This window comes from Chelonia mydas, chromosome 5 (genome assembly GCF_015237465.2).
Source record: "Chelonia mydas isolate rCheMyd1 chromosome 5, rCheMyd1.pri.v2, whole genome shotgun sequence".
Lineage (NCBI taxonomy): Eukaryota > Metazoa > Chordata > Testudines > Cheloniidae > Chelonia > Chelonia mydas.
The window spans coordinates 74,075,338-74,089,602 of NC_051245.2; the positions used below are offsets into that span (position 1 = coordinate 74,075,338).

Genomic DNA, 14,265 nt, shown 5'->3' on the forward strand with positions numbered 1-14,265 from the left:
TTTGAAAGAATTTTGTCCCCTCATCGGTCATTTTGGGTCATGTGCCAGCGAGGTTACCCTAGCTTCTTAACCCTTTACAGGTGAAAGGGTCTTGCCTCTGGCCAGGAGGGATTTTATAGCACTGTATACAGAAAGGTGGTTACCCTTCCCTTTATATTTATGACACTGAGGGTATTTGGAAACACCTGTACTGTTAAACGTTCCAAGCCCTTCTCCTGGGAGTTTGTATTGAAATTATCAGCTAACTTTTATCTGTAGAACAGCTAGAGATCTCTTTTAGTGCTACTGAAACAAAGTAACATTTACAAAGACAAAAATGGAAAGGATATGCAACACAACTCATTCAAATTACAGTGAATTTGATCATTCCTTCCAGAAAGTGGGTAGAAATGAATGATAGAGAAGGGTTTGGTGAATGAAGTATTTGAATGATTATGTATTCATACTGATGTGTTTGGTTTTTTCAATTTATTCCAGATCTGGTGGATGCTTTCAAACCAGAGTATGTGGCTCCCTTAGTACTTTGGCTTTGCCATGAGAGGTGTCAGGAGAATGGCGGTCTCTTTGAGGTGATGCTGCTGCTGCTTTTTTTATTATTATTTATTTATTTATTTTAACATGCAATAGGTTTATGTTCTTTTGTAACCCAGTACAGTTCTAGCCACTTTTCTGGAGCTGCAGTGTTCTTTGAAGTGGTGGCATTCTGTTGTGATAAGAATGAAACAGTGTCATACTACGTACCCAGTAGAAAGGGTAGCACCAAAAATTTATTTTGTTACATGTGCCAGATATGCTGGTCAGTAGTAAAGTAGTTAAACGTTAATGTTAGTAGTAAAATATTCTTTTGTGGCATTAATTTTTGTTAGTGTAGCTGTATCGTGAGGGGAATCTTTATATTGCTCCATCTCATGTGGAGAAAAAGTTTGTAAATTCCCAGTGTTGGTAGCCTGCAGAATAGATCTGTCTGTTTATACACTGGCCATCCCTTCCATCCCCCTTTCCCTTATGGTGCACCAGGCCATATTCCTACCCTCTACTTTCTCTTATTCTGATAACAGATCGTGAAATGTAGAGAACATTTGATTTCTCTGCCCAAAAATAAATGCTGGGAGTAAAAGTTATTCACAGACTATACACAGGATCCTTTTTATGTTTTCTCAATGTGCAGACACAGTTAACTGGCTTTATTTTAGGAATTCAGCATCAGCTCTGGAACCTGAAGCGAGTTCTAACTCCATTTGTAAAAAGGGGCATAGTTCAGGTTGATACTCTCCCTTTGAAAACAAGAGCACAGTTATTTTCCAGCACAGCTGCATGTCTCTTGTATGTTTTTGTGACTGACTTCTATCTGTAATTATTTTGTTTGTGTAGGATAGGTGCACGTACGTGTGGGGTTGCATCTCTCCCAAAAATCAAAATCCTAGAAAAGATCTAGTTTTATTGTCATGTCTGATGTAGTTGCATCAGTGCTTTTTTTTTAGAAAGGGGGGAGTTTTCACAATTCATATGTGAAACAGGTGCACACAGACCAACTTCTAGAAGGGATCAAAGATTTCTGATTCTGAGGTGCTTTGAGGCATGCTCTTCAAGCCTCTTTTTTTATTAAAATAAAGATTGTTTGGTGGCATCAATAGCTTATGTTTGTTTTTCTTTAAATGATGGCATTTTCAGAAACGTGTAAGTGACTTAAAAGCACAAATTCCATTGACAGTCAGAGATTTATTCTCTTAAGTCACTTAGACACATTTTAGAATCCCCATCTGACAGCACATAGGCTGACCACATTTTTAGAATTAAGATCTTGCAAATATTTCTTATAAATGGGCTTGTGCCTTGTCTTGCGATGTATGATGTATGAAGGAGAGTTGGCTAGATCATTGGTCAGGGCAGTCTCTGTTCCATACGCGGGCCTCAAGCTAGTGTGACTTAGCTCTGAATCTCTCCAACACAATGTGTGTGAGGTATTAGTTTTAGAATATGGTGGCTTAGATAGTTTAAAGTGTGCTAATGTTCTTCTTCTCTTTCTTCTCTTCTTCTGTTCCCCTCAAAGTGCCATCTTTTAAATATCTTTACCCAGCCAGTCCTTTTCTTTTCCTTTCTTTTTCTCACTTCATTTTCAGTGTCTCTAATGAGAGAAAATGACTAGAATTCCAGTCTGCTCCTGAGCTGTAATACTTTCCTGTGGAAGGTGTTTGCCATGTTGGTTAGTTCCCCATTGACTCTGCCAGTCAGGCAAAATGATGCCACAGAGGAGCATTCTATGTGAGCAGCAGTTCCATAGAGTCCAACAGTGATTCTACAGTAAAATGAGTTATAGTCCTAGGTAGGCAGACCATTGATGGGATTCACTGATATAGGTCTGTCTGTTTCCCAAACAACTATTGACATCTTATTCATACTGCTAGCACACCCAGGCTTCGTAGAAAGTTCTTTGGAAAAATACCACTAATTATAATTAATTATATGCCAGGTCGGTGTGTTGTCACCTATACAAATGCCCTCTAGAGAATAGTTTTGCTTGTTTCCAACATTAAAACTCTGATTGCTGTAATAAAATCAGATGATGATTTTTTTTTTCCACTTGGCAGGTGGGAGCCGGATGGATTGGTAAATGTAAGTAGTTTGTGTTGTAGAAGGTTGATTTTTTTAGATTTTTTTTTTTTATGAAAACAAAATCTAATATAATTGCAAATTCTCTCTTCTACAATGACTGTTGATAAAGATAGCTTTTTCTAGAGGTAGAATTTTGTTGGTCTCTAGTGGGCTGCATATTTTGAATGGATGAGGCAGATTTTAGTACAGGAAATGAGTGCCATAATCCATGTGTGTCAGATCCTCATCTGGTATAAATAGGCACCATTCCCTTGATTTGAGTGGACTTGCGTTGACTTACACTAGCTGAAGAGGCTTAGTAATGTTAGCTACAAGAGCTAAAGAGTGTGTATGAACACAAGGGATAGTCTTCATTTATGTTGGAGGCACATGCTATTAATCTGTTTTTATGTGTATTCACTGTTAAGTGAATACACATAAAGGTATGTATAAAAAGATAAGGACAACACCTGGGGGCCTCTATTCAACATTCAGTGGCTCATGAGCAAGAGAGCAACTTAATCCAGTGTATAAAGATGTCTTAACTTTCTTTTCCTCTAGTCATCTTATAACTTACAAAAAAGCATGATTATTTTTAAAAAATGTACGAAGATTCTCCAACGTGGTTGAATATCAGCCACATTAGAGCTGGTTGAAAAATGAGATTCTCTTTTGAAAAATTTCCTGAAAAATTTGTCCCTATTTTTAGCTGAAATATTTTGAATTTTGAAATTTTTTTGAACAGCTCTGACCAGTGTTCTAATGGGATGGACCCGAAGCCATTTCCTCTTCATTAGCAGCCTGTTATACTCATTGGACAGGATAGGGGACAGCGTAGAACCTTGAAGTGCCCTCCACAGGAGGGTTCTTGAGGCAGTTGACCATTCACCCAGAAGTACTCTTTGGTTCCTGTCAAAGAGAAAAGAATGGAGTCTTGCAGTAGTTGCTCCATCTATTCCTGTAGGATCTGTAAACTTTTGAGTAACAAATCATGGTAAATGGTAGCAGTGGGTGCTGCTAGATCAGAAAATATCAACATGGAAACCTGATCGTTGTCCATCACCAAGAAAAGATAATTAATTAATGAGATCAACTTCCTTGCCATTTCCAAGCTGAGAGATGGATTCATCGTGGTCAGGGAAATGTGTAGCATGTCAGAGCTGGCTTCATTTTAACCTTTTCCATAATTTTCTCTAAAAAGGAAGATTGGAAACATGATGATTATTGGTAAGATTGTCTGTGCCAGAAAGTATCTCCTTGAGTCAGGGTGCTAAAGATCTCTTGCTTTGAGACACTGATCTCTGGCCCTCTCCGTCACTGACATTCTCCATCAAAATTGTTGTCCCCTCGTGATTCACCCACAGCTTTCCAAGCCCTTCCACAACCTCAGAGAGCAGCAGTGGTCAAAATCCCATGAAAGCAGAACTTGAATAGACTCTTTAAATTGGTTTATGGTACAAGTGTTCCTTGCCTAGTGAAAAGGAATGTTCAAAAACTGAAATCACATTTACAAACATTTCTGTCATGTTTTATTGGAATTTAAAATGTCATAGTGTGATTCTTTAAGTGTTAACTAATGGCAAAGAGCATTTTAAATTCAACTACCCGGCACTTGTAGTTAGATCAGACAGGTTCTGACCTAGTTTTTTCTCTCCTTTGGGAGGGTTGGAATGAGTTTTAATTATCTCTCAAAAAGCACACTAAGAAATTGAAGGGTTCTGCAGTTTGTCTTGTTGACCACTACCTTGAACTCTGTGATCAATGTCTTCCATTTTCACTGTTTAATTAGTGCGCTGGGAGCGATCCCAGGGTTCCATTGTCAGGGAGAAGAATCATCCTATGACACCAGAGGCTGTGCAAGATAAATGGGAGAAGATCTGTGACTTTGATAATGCCAGCAAGCCCCGGACTATCCAAGGTAAAGGAGATCTGTGGTATAATACAACAGTCTGGGGAAACAAAAGCTGTAAGAGAGAGTTTTATGGAACAGGTTTTTATTTTATGCTTTTTAGAAGGAAAAAAAATGTCTGCTGAATCCGTTGAACTTCCCCTTCAGCTGTGTCCCCTAAATCATCACACACATCTAGTAGAGTCAGGTCTTTTTAACACTATTGCTGTGCCTTTGATTGCAAAATTCGGGGCAGAATGTCTTCTTCCTCAGGGGTTTCCTAGCTAAGGTGCTCAATTTTGCTATGAGTTCTGTGTTTTACAGTCAGATTGAAGTTAACTGTATATTTGGTTGTACACCAATGCATGTAGGAGCAACGTGTTAATAAGGAATGTATTCCCTTCTCTACTAGAATCTTGGGTTACTGTTGAAAGTTTAAGTAAGGAAAAGCTTTTTGGTTAGGGATCCTCTGGCATGACACTGGGGCTGCGATCTCCCCAGCCTCCTTATCCTAGATGACTTCTGTCACAATTCTGCAACTGCACCTGTATTTCCCCTTCATGGTTCACCAAGGGCATCCACTCTAGGCTCCCAACTCCTTTCTTGGGCAGAGACATGCATCTCTCTTCCCTCCTGATGGGGTTTTCTAGGCTGCGCAGTTCCCTACCTGCACTGTATTTCCAGAAAGCCAGACTGCCTAAAGAGGCCAGCATCTGCACTTTGCTTTCTCTTCAGAGGCTGTGAACGTCATTGCCGGCAGTTATAACTTACCAAGCAGCCCTTTATAAGCAAGCACATGTATTCTTAAGATGAAAACATATTAAAAAACAGTAAAAGTTTCTATACGTGTGCTAACAGCTTACTAGAGGTCACCCATCAGTCTTTCTGGGGCTTCCGTAGGCCAAAGTCCTTCCAAAATCTCAAGGATTGGACTCCCATTGGACAGATGGTCCTGTCCATTTGCTGGATCAGAAAGAAGGGCCTAAATCCATTTAAACTCAGTCCTTTCTTTGTCTGATGATCTCTGGAGAATCCCGTTTGAACTAGTATATGCAAGCCTCTACAGGTGGTGGTTCTTGTCTGGAGGTGTTGCAACCTGAGTGAATATGCCTAATCACTCCCTATTGTGCTTAGTTACTGGAAGAACTGTGGTCATCTTCCACCATGGTATTACACTCCCTAGCCCACAATGATACAGTACCATCTTCTAAAGACATTGCAGGAGATTACCGTTATCTGTCACAACTTCAGCTTCCCTTTGATCCACCTGACTCCACTGCCTCTTGCTTCCTGATTTGACCTGCAGCTCCAGACCCGATGTACCATCTTAGTCACTGTCTCAACCTTGGTCTTTACAAAGCTCTTCTCTATGATGGCCACCGTGTCCTTTTCCAATATTGCTCCCTGTCCTTTCCTCCTCCCTTTCTGCCCAAGAGCTTACTAATTTCTTCAGGGACAAAATTGGCTCTATGCAGCAAGAGCTCTCGTCCCTCTGCCTAACCTTCATTCCACCCATTGCCTCTGCTATTTCACTCCAGTGTGACTGGTATCTTTCCTGCTGCCTACCTCTAATCAATCCCTCATTCTGCTCCACCTCCCCTTCCATCTTCTGACTTTTCTCCTCCCCCATACTCTCATCCTTCTCTCTGTCTTACTCTCTCTCTTGGATGGTGCTTTCTCTAATCCTACAGACACCCTATTGTATATCTTTTCCAAAATGAAACTTCCTTTGACCCCCCCCCCCAACCCCCGAAATCTGCCTATCCAACAATCGTGTTCCTTCTTTCCATTACTTCTAAGTTTCCTAAGTGTGAAATGTATGTCTGTTGCTTTGTTTTCTTCTTCTCTTAGTATTGAATGTTGTTCTGACAGTGTGAATTTTGTTAAAGCACCTTGGGCAGTGTTGGGTGCTTCATAATGGTCTTATGAACATCTGATTGAAATAAAATAAGCCCTTTGGTCCTCTAGGCAGTAGTGCAACACAAATAAACAACAAAAAGTATGTGACAGGTTTCAGAGTAGCAGCCGTGTTGGCCTGTATCCACAAAAAGAAAAGGAGTACTTGTGGCACCTTAGAGACTAACAAATTTATTTGAGCATAAGCTTTTGTGAGCTATAGCTCACTTCATCGGATGTATGCAGTAGAAAACCACGAAAGCTTATGCTCAAATAAATTTTTTAGTCTCTAAGGTGACAAAAGTACTCCTTTTTTTTCTTTTTTCTTTTTTTTTTTAAAGAATGTGGGGGGAAAAGAATTAGTAAGATAGACAAAAGTGATTAGCCATTCCTTGATAATGGTCTGGCTGTTTAAAAACATCACCAACAATTAAAAACAAACAGAAAACCCTAGATAACCACATCCAGAAACAACTAGACTGCTCTGTGGAGGGCAGTTGAATGAGACCAAGGTGTAGAGACTGATAGGGAGAGGGTGGGTTGTAACTGGAGCTGTCAGCTGACGAGCAGACAAGAAAGTAAGTGATCAGTCAAAGCCGCAGAAAGGCATCCAACATTAGTAATGTATGGTGTCCAACGGCTTCTGCTAAAAATGCTGCCGCTGTTTGTTTGATCCTGTCAGCTTGTGTTTCTCTGGCTCCACCCTGAAGATTTCTTTCCCCAATCCTACATGGCTAGGGGATACGCAGGTGTTGCATGGGCCCATGTGCCTCTGGAGGGAGTTGGGGGTCTCCCCTGCATGTTTCTGGGTTTGGGGCTGCCTGGTCGTCTTTGGTGTATGGGGCAAGTACCATGATTTCCCCTCCTACCAGTTTAGATATCAGATATTCTGTTTACTGGTTATTTATACACTGAACAGTATTTTCCCTTTTTAAAAAAAAGAAAAGAAAAAAAGTACTAAGTTTGAAACCAGATCATATGCGTTAACTTCGACCCCACATAACCTTGATGAAGTTGAGTGTTCTGTTCTGTTGCATTAAAATCTCCTCCTACACTCAATTTATGAGGAACAAAAGGATGATATACTTTCAACATGATGATGACATAATTTCAACATGAAAAATTTTGTTGCCATTCAGGCAACACACTCAAATTCTGGATTAATTTATGTCTTTGAGCTACTGCACGGGCAGAAATATTTTTCTGCTAAAGGTTATTACATGGCAATCGTGGTGTTTTTGTTTTTTTTTTAAACTTAAGTGTTTTACAGCACCCAAAAGTGAGCTAGTGACCTCACCAAATAGCTAGCTGGCATATGTCTGAGCCTCAAAGAGTTTGCTTCCATACATGACACAACAAAGGGGAGGAGTACTTGTGGCACCTTAGAGACTAACCAATTTATTTGAGCATGAGCTTTCGTGAGCTACAGCTCACTTCATCATCGGATGAAGTGAGCTGTAGCTCACGAAAGCTCATGCTCAAATAAATTGGTTAGTCTCTAAGGTGCCACAAGTACTCCTTTTCTTTTTGTGAATACAGACTAACACGGCTGTTACTCTGAAACCTAACAACAAAGGGGGTAATCACACTCTCTGGGATGAGATTGTGAAAGGAAAGGCAGTGGTCCCAGCAATAAGATTACACAATTACTGAGCAAAGATGTGTTTACAGCACAGCTAAACACTTTTAAAGACCACCTTTTACTAAATACAAATATAACATTTTTTGTTTTTTGTTAAGCATCTTGGTTAACTCTCAGCTTCTTGTGTATATGCGGTAGGACTGGGCTGGTTATCCTCTGGCCTAGCACATGATCCTCGTGGCCTTTCCCCATTCTCTGGGGACACCAGATAGTGCAGGAGCTCCCAAGTTTCTGGATGGGAGTGGAGAGAGAGTTGGGTGGGGCAGAGCTCTACTCATAACCCTTCCCTCTGGACCCAGCAACCCATCCCCCTGATGGCTAGAATAGCAGCCTTCAGCTGCTACTGCAAGCTAACATAGTTAGTCCTGTAGCTCAAGTGATAGAAGTCTGTGCTGCGGTTGTGAAGGTCTGGGTTCATACCTCACTGCTAATGCATGGTGGGGAGAGATTGTTCGGTGTACATAATAGCATTTGTTTCTACCTTTTTCATTTAAAAAGCAATAGGTTTTTAAATGTAATTTTGCTATGTTAAAAGGACATTATTCAGGTTGCAAAGTCAAGCACTTGAAAATCAGGAAATGTCAGATATATGGTTTCCCGTTCAACATTAATTCTGCACCATTATGTATACGCATTAAGATAAATGTAATTACATGATCATGTACTATTTTGTCCATAGGACCCCCTACCTCATTCAGTGCACAGATGCGTGGCAGACATAAGGTTGCGTGAGCGGCTATAAATCTGGCATCACCTAACTTCCAAGAGCTTGACTTTGCAACCTAAATAATATGCTTTTCACCTTTATTTTTATATATATATATATAAAATTATTTATGGAGTGCCAGCCATATGCTAAGAATACAGCTAGAAAAAAAGAAAGAGTTATTCTTCTGAAGTAAGAATTAATTACTGCATAATACAAAGGTAGTTTACTTTGAAATGTGTGTTAATTTCAATGTTTTTGATGTAGTAATGTCTTTTTCAATTTGTTATTATCAAGTGAATTAACAGATTGTCATTCACAAAACACTTAAATATAAAATATCAGACATTTAATCTAATCTGATTTCCTTGGAGTCTTGGTTGGATGCATTGAAAATGTAACCTTGCATAACAGGAATGAGTCATGTCTGGTCAATTGCTAAAATATCATTGTAAATCTAATGCTGTAGGTGGGACTGCTGTTTCCTATGCCAGGCAGCAGAAGGTCAGTGGAGATTGAAGTGAATTAATGTGTTGAGACACAGCAGTTGCACACTGCTGTAGCAGTCCTTTTGGAAAATGGGAGGAATATTGGTCAGTTGTGGGGTTCTTGATGGTAAAAGTTTAGTGAGCAAACTGCTCACAACATTGAAATTGATCCTTTATTTAATATAGTGTTATTTTAAAAACAAAACAAAAGCACCCTCCATTCTCACATCTGATTGCAGCGATAATATTTTAATGGCTTACTTAAAGCCTTACAAACATCTGAAGAGCATCTTTTAAAAACGAACTTGTTTTTAAACAATCATGAAAAACATACTGAAAAATATATATTAACTTACACTTGCTACTGTGAAATAAATATCTCAAGAAGTTCAGTGTCAGACTAACAGGCATATCTCACACTCTAGCTGTCTTTGCTGTGAATTTTAAAGAACAATTAATCAAATTACAAACCCAGCAGCCCGCTACAAAAGTCCTCCCCAAAAGCCAACCTCCATCAAGCCCTCTCTCTCCCACACTCACCCCCAAAAGCTTGAATAAATAGATTTGCCTTGCACTGTGCTCTGAAGATGAACAAATCTGATCTGAAAGTACCCAAGAGAGGATGTAGTTCCAAAGCTGAGGGCCCCTCATTGAGAATGCTCTACCAATTGCCCTTTCGAAGTGGATCCAGGTCAAATTCTGCTGCTGACCACAACTGTGGCAGTAATGGATGGGGAGACACAAGTATCTCAAATAGGCTGGTCCCAGGCCATTTAGAATTGTAGAAGTGTAGGACTGGAAGGTACCCCAGTAGGTCATCTAATCCAGATCCTTGCACTCAAGGCAGGACTAAATAATAACTAGACCATTCCTGACAGGTGTTTCTCTAACCTGTTCGTAAAAACCACCAAAACCTCCCTAGGCGATTTGTTCCAGTATTTAACTACTCTGGCAGTTAAGAGGTTTTTCCTAGTGTCCGACCTAAACCTGCCTTGCTGCAATTTAAACCCATTGCTTCTTGTCCTATCCTCGGAGGTTAAGGAGAACAATTTTTCACTCTTTTTGTAACAACCTTTTACATACTTGAAAACTGTTATCATGGACCCCCTCAGTCTTCTCTTCTCTAGACGAAACAAACCCAATTTTTTTCAATCCTTCCTCATAGGTCATGTTTTCTAGACCTTTGATCATGTTTGCTGCTTCTTCTGGACTTTCTCCAATTTGTCCACATCTTTCCTGAAATGTGGCATCCAGAACTGGACGCAATAATCAGTTGAGGTCTTATCAGTGCAGAGTGGAAGAATTACTCCTTGTGTCTTGCTTACAGAACTCCTGCTGATACATCCCAGAATAATGTTCACTTTTTTGCGATTAGTGTTACACTGCTGAATTAGGGCTAAATGGTGGGGCAGGGGGTCCCCACATCGCTAACCTTAAATTTCATCCAGACACCAATGAGCAATGATTCCCAAACCACAGGTGTCATGTGCTCCAGCCAAGATACACCACTGAAAAGTTGGGCTTCAGCATTCTGTACCAGCATAAGTCTCCAGATGCTTAATGCATAGTCCATATAAAATGCATATCAGGAATCTCATTTTAAGATAACATCAGCATGAATCATGGTAGCAAGGTTCTCATCTGAAAAACGGATTTGGTCTTCTAGCCAGAGGCAAATGGGAGTGGAATTCTGTGATTGGCTAGGAGCTGCTGGGGAAACAAAACCACCCCCAGATTTGCAAATTCTAGTAACATTTGAGAGAGACACCCTCCCTAAGAGAGTCACAAACAATCCTTTTGATAACTTTAGGGTTGCCTTTACCCAAAACAGCCACCATTTCCCATTGGATCTGAAGCTACAGTCTGCCTCCAGCAAATATGGCCACCACCTTGCATTGTTTCTAAGGGGGTTGAGGCTAAGCTACTCTCTAGAAAGATGGTGGCTCCTCAGATACTACGTGAGGACCAGGCAGAGGACAGGAGAATGTGAAGGGAATGAGAGTGTGTGGTGGTGGGCGGGGGTGGGGGGGACGGGACTGTTCAGGGGTGAGTTGGGAAGCAGGACAGGAAACTGATAGGGTGGGTGCAGAAGAATATGGGGGCACAGGGCAGGTTGAGGGGGCTGCAAGAGAATGTGGTGGGTAGAAGACTGAGAGGGAAGGAATTATTGGGGACAAATGAGTTTAAGAGGCAGGGGAAGAACAGGAGACTGCGTGGCAAAAACAGAGCGGGAATTTCAGCCAGGCAGTTCCCTATCCTACCTAGTTAAAGGGAGATAAAGAGCAAAAGAGTGAAAATTTTGGGGAGAAGAGAGTTTGACCCTTCTGAGCAGTGAGCCTGGAGGCCTGCATTTGTTTGTACATCTAAGGTTGAATTTTGTAACTGCGGGGATCATGCACAAATAAAAGGACAATAGCTTCCCCTAAGAGTGAAAAAATCAGCAGGAAGGAGAAAAATAGTGATTTTTAAAAATCTCTTTATTTTTAAGTCAATCTCATGATCTTTTGGAGACTGTTTTTTGAATGTTTGGTATTGGGATTACTGATTTTATCCAGATTGAGTTTCTGCCAGCAAGCTCTCATCAATGCCTGAATCTCACCCAGGCCCTGGGCCTGGCATTGAGCAGCCCTTGCTGGGTCAGGTGAGAGAGGCAGAGAGATAATCATGCTTTCAGCGTATCGAAAGCAACACAACGTATACTTTGTACTAACCCACTTTGTTGTGCAGTAATCTGCCTCTCTTGCAATCATGACATTGCTCTAGCTTCAACTTGCTCTTGCTGTTTACCCCAGCTTGCAGAGGAGGATGATTGATAGAAAACATGATTTTAGAATACCCAAAAGAAATAAGTATAAAGAGGAGAAAATGTGTACTAATTATCAAATTCTGTCTTTTGACAAAATTAGTAAACAATGTGCAAGATGTCTTCTCTTAACATCTGTTAGTGCTGGGGAAGTTAAATTTAATATACAGTTATGGAATTGGTTGCGTGACCAGGATAATGTTGTATAGCACCAGTTATTTGTTCCAGACATAAGTGCTTGAAATAAATATTTTTTCCTTCATCACATGAATCACAACTCATTACTGAGTGCAGAGCCAGTAGAACACCTGTAGAATATAATTGCCACACGTGGTTTGTAGGCATCAGTAAGGTACAGAACTAAAATCTGTTTAGAGAAATCTGTATATATTGAATCACCCCTACACCCATTTTTTATTTTTTCCTATATGTCATTGAAAGAAGGATCTAGTTTTGCAGATTTTGGCAGGATTTTTTGGCTATTTTAAAATAATGTGTTCCCTTTTGTTTGTTCCAGAGTCGGTAAGCATACTGAACGATGTGCTAAGTCAAATAGAGTCTGAAGAAGTTTCCATGAATCCCACAAGCTATGCTAGATCCGCTTCTTCAGGCTTTGACCCAGTAAGTAAAAATGCTTCTGCAAGGTACTCAGCTTGTAGCTATCAAAAGACCCAAAGCAAGGACAAGCTTGCTCACAGCATGTGATCAGAAGCTTTGGCTTGCTTTCTGTAAAGGTCACTTTTTTAGATGTGAACTAGAGCAGAAATAATAAACTTGCGCCCTATTCTCCTCTCATTTTCTCTAATTGGTGGTAGAATTTTTGAAGCTAGATATATAAATTAAGCTATAACACCTATCACCTCTTGCACTTTAGAGCATTCAGACACCCTAAATAGGATATTGTTCAGAATGAGGTGAAGACAGCACATCTCTGGTTTTTACCTGACAGAACAAGGCTCTTTGTGAAGTGTTTTTTCTTATCTTTCACTTGGCTGATTTCCCACAAGTTCTAGGTGGGATGAGCTGGCTATAACAGTGTAAACTATTTCATTAGTATTGGTCTTTAATCATGATTGTTTATTGAGCTGTCCACTGAAACATTGTTTTTCTTTGAAATACTGCGTAGTGTAATTTGTAGGATGCAGTTCTTTATTGCTGTATAGTCTACGGTGATATAGACAGGGCTTCCTTACAGTATTTATTGTTATGGAATATATTTAAAGGAAAACAAACAAATACCACTTCATTTCCAGAAATATCTTCCCTGTGACATGGCATGTAAGTAGGACTGTCGATTAATCGCAGTTAACTCACGTGATTAACTAAAAAAATTAATTGCAATTAAAAAAGATTAATTGTGTTTAATCGCAGTTCTAATCGCACTGTTAAACAATAGAATACAAATTAAAATTTATTAAATATTTTGGATGTTTTTCTACATTTTCATATATATTGTATTCTGTGTTGTAATTGAAATAAAAGTTTATATTTTTATTACAAATATTTGCACTATAAAATGATAAAATAAATAGTATTTTTCAATTCACCTCATACAAGTACTGTAGTACAATCTCTTTGTCATGCAAGTGCAACTTACAAATGTAGGGGTTTTTTTGTAACATAACTGCATTCAAGAACAAAACAGTGTAAAACTTCAGAGCCTCTGAGTGCACTCAGTCCTACTTCTGGTTCAGCCAATCGTGCAATTACCATATATATTCATTCATTAGCCCGTTCGTTTAAAAGCTGACCAACCAAGATGGAAAGGTAAAAACTGTATGACCCTTTCATAAGCCGACCCTATATTTCAGGGGTTGGCAAACTTTGGCTTCCGGCCCATTAGGGTAAGCCGCTGGCAGGTTGGGACATTTTGTTTACCTGGAGCGTCTGCGGGCACGGAGCCCCTCAGCTCCCTGTGGCTGCGGTTCGCCATTCCCAGCCAACGGGAGCTGCGGAAACTGAGTGTCTCCATGCCTGCAGACACTCCAGGTAAGCAAAACAACAATATATTAGATATTCAATTCAATGATTTCATAGAGTTTAAAATAATCAAATCTTGGTGTAGACCCGTTTATAAGCCAACCCCCGCTCTTTGATGAGTCACTTTTTTACCAAAAATATTCGGCTTATGAATGAGTATATAAGGTAATTTTTTGGATCATGTGATTAATGTTTTTGATCACTTGACAGCCCTACATGTAAGTAATCATAGCAAGACTGTTAATATATTACGTTGCAGTTATACGATGA

At 39.9% G+C, this 14,265-nt stretch overlaps 1 protein-coding gene across 3 annotated transcripts in view; it reads left to right on the forward strand.

The window, feature by feature from the left end:
• The window catches only part of HSD17B4 (hydroxysteroid 17-beta dehydrogenase 4), a 128,801-nt gene that overhangs the window by 38,352 nt on the left and 76,184 nt on the right, over positions 1-14,265 (forward strand). For all 3 annotated transcript variants that reach the window (XM_037901600.2, XM_037901601.2, XM_037901602.1), the window contains 4 exons: positions 478-569; positions 2,589-2,613; positions 4,382-4,510; positions 12,533-12,636. In XM_037901600.2, coding sequence (XP_037757528.1) covers positions 478-569; positions 2,589-2,613; positions 4,382-4,510; positions 12,533-12,636 — 350 coding nt within the window. The remainder of the gene's footprint in view (positions 1-477; positions 570-2,588; positions 2,614-4,381; positions 4,511-12,532; positions 12,637-14,265) is intronic.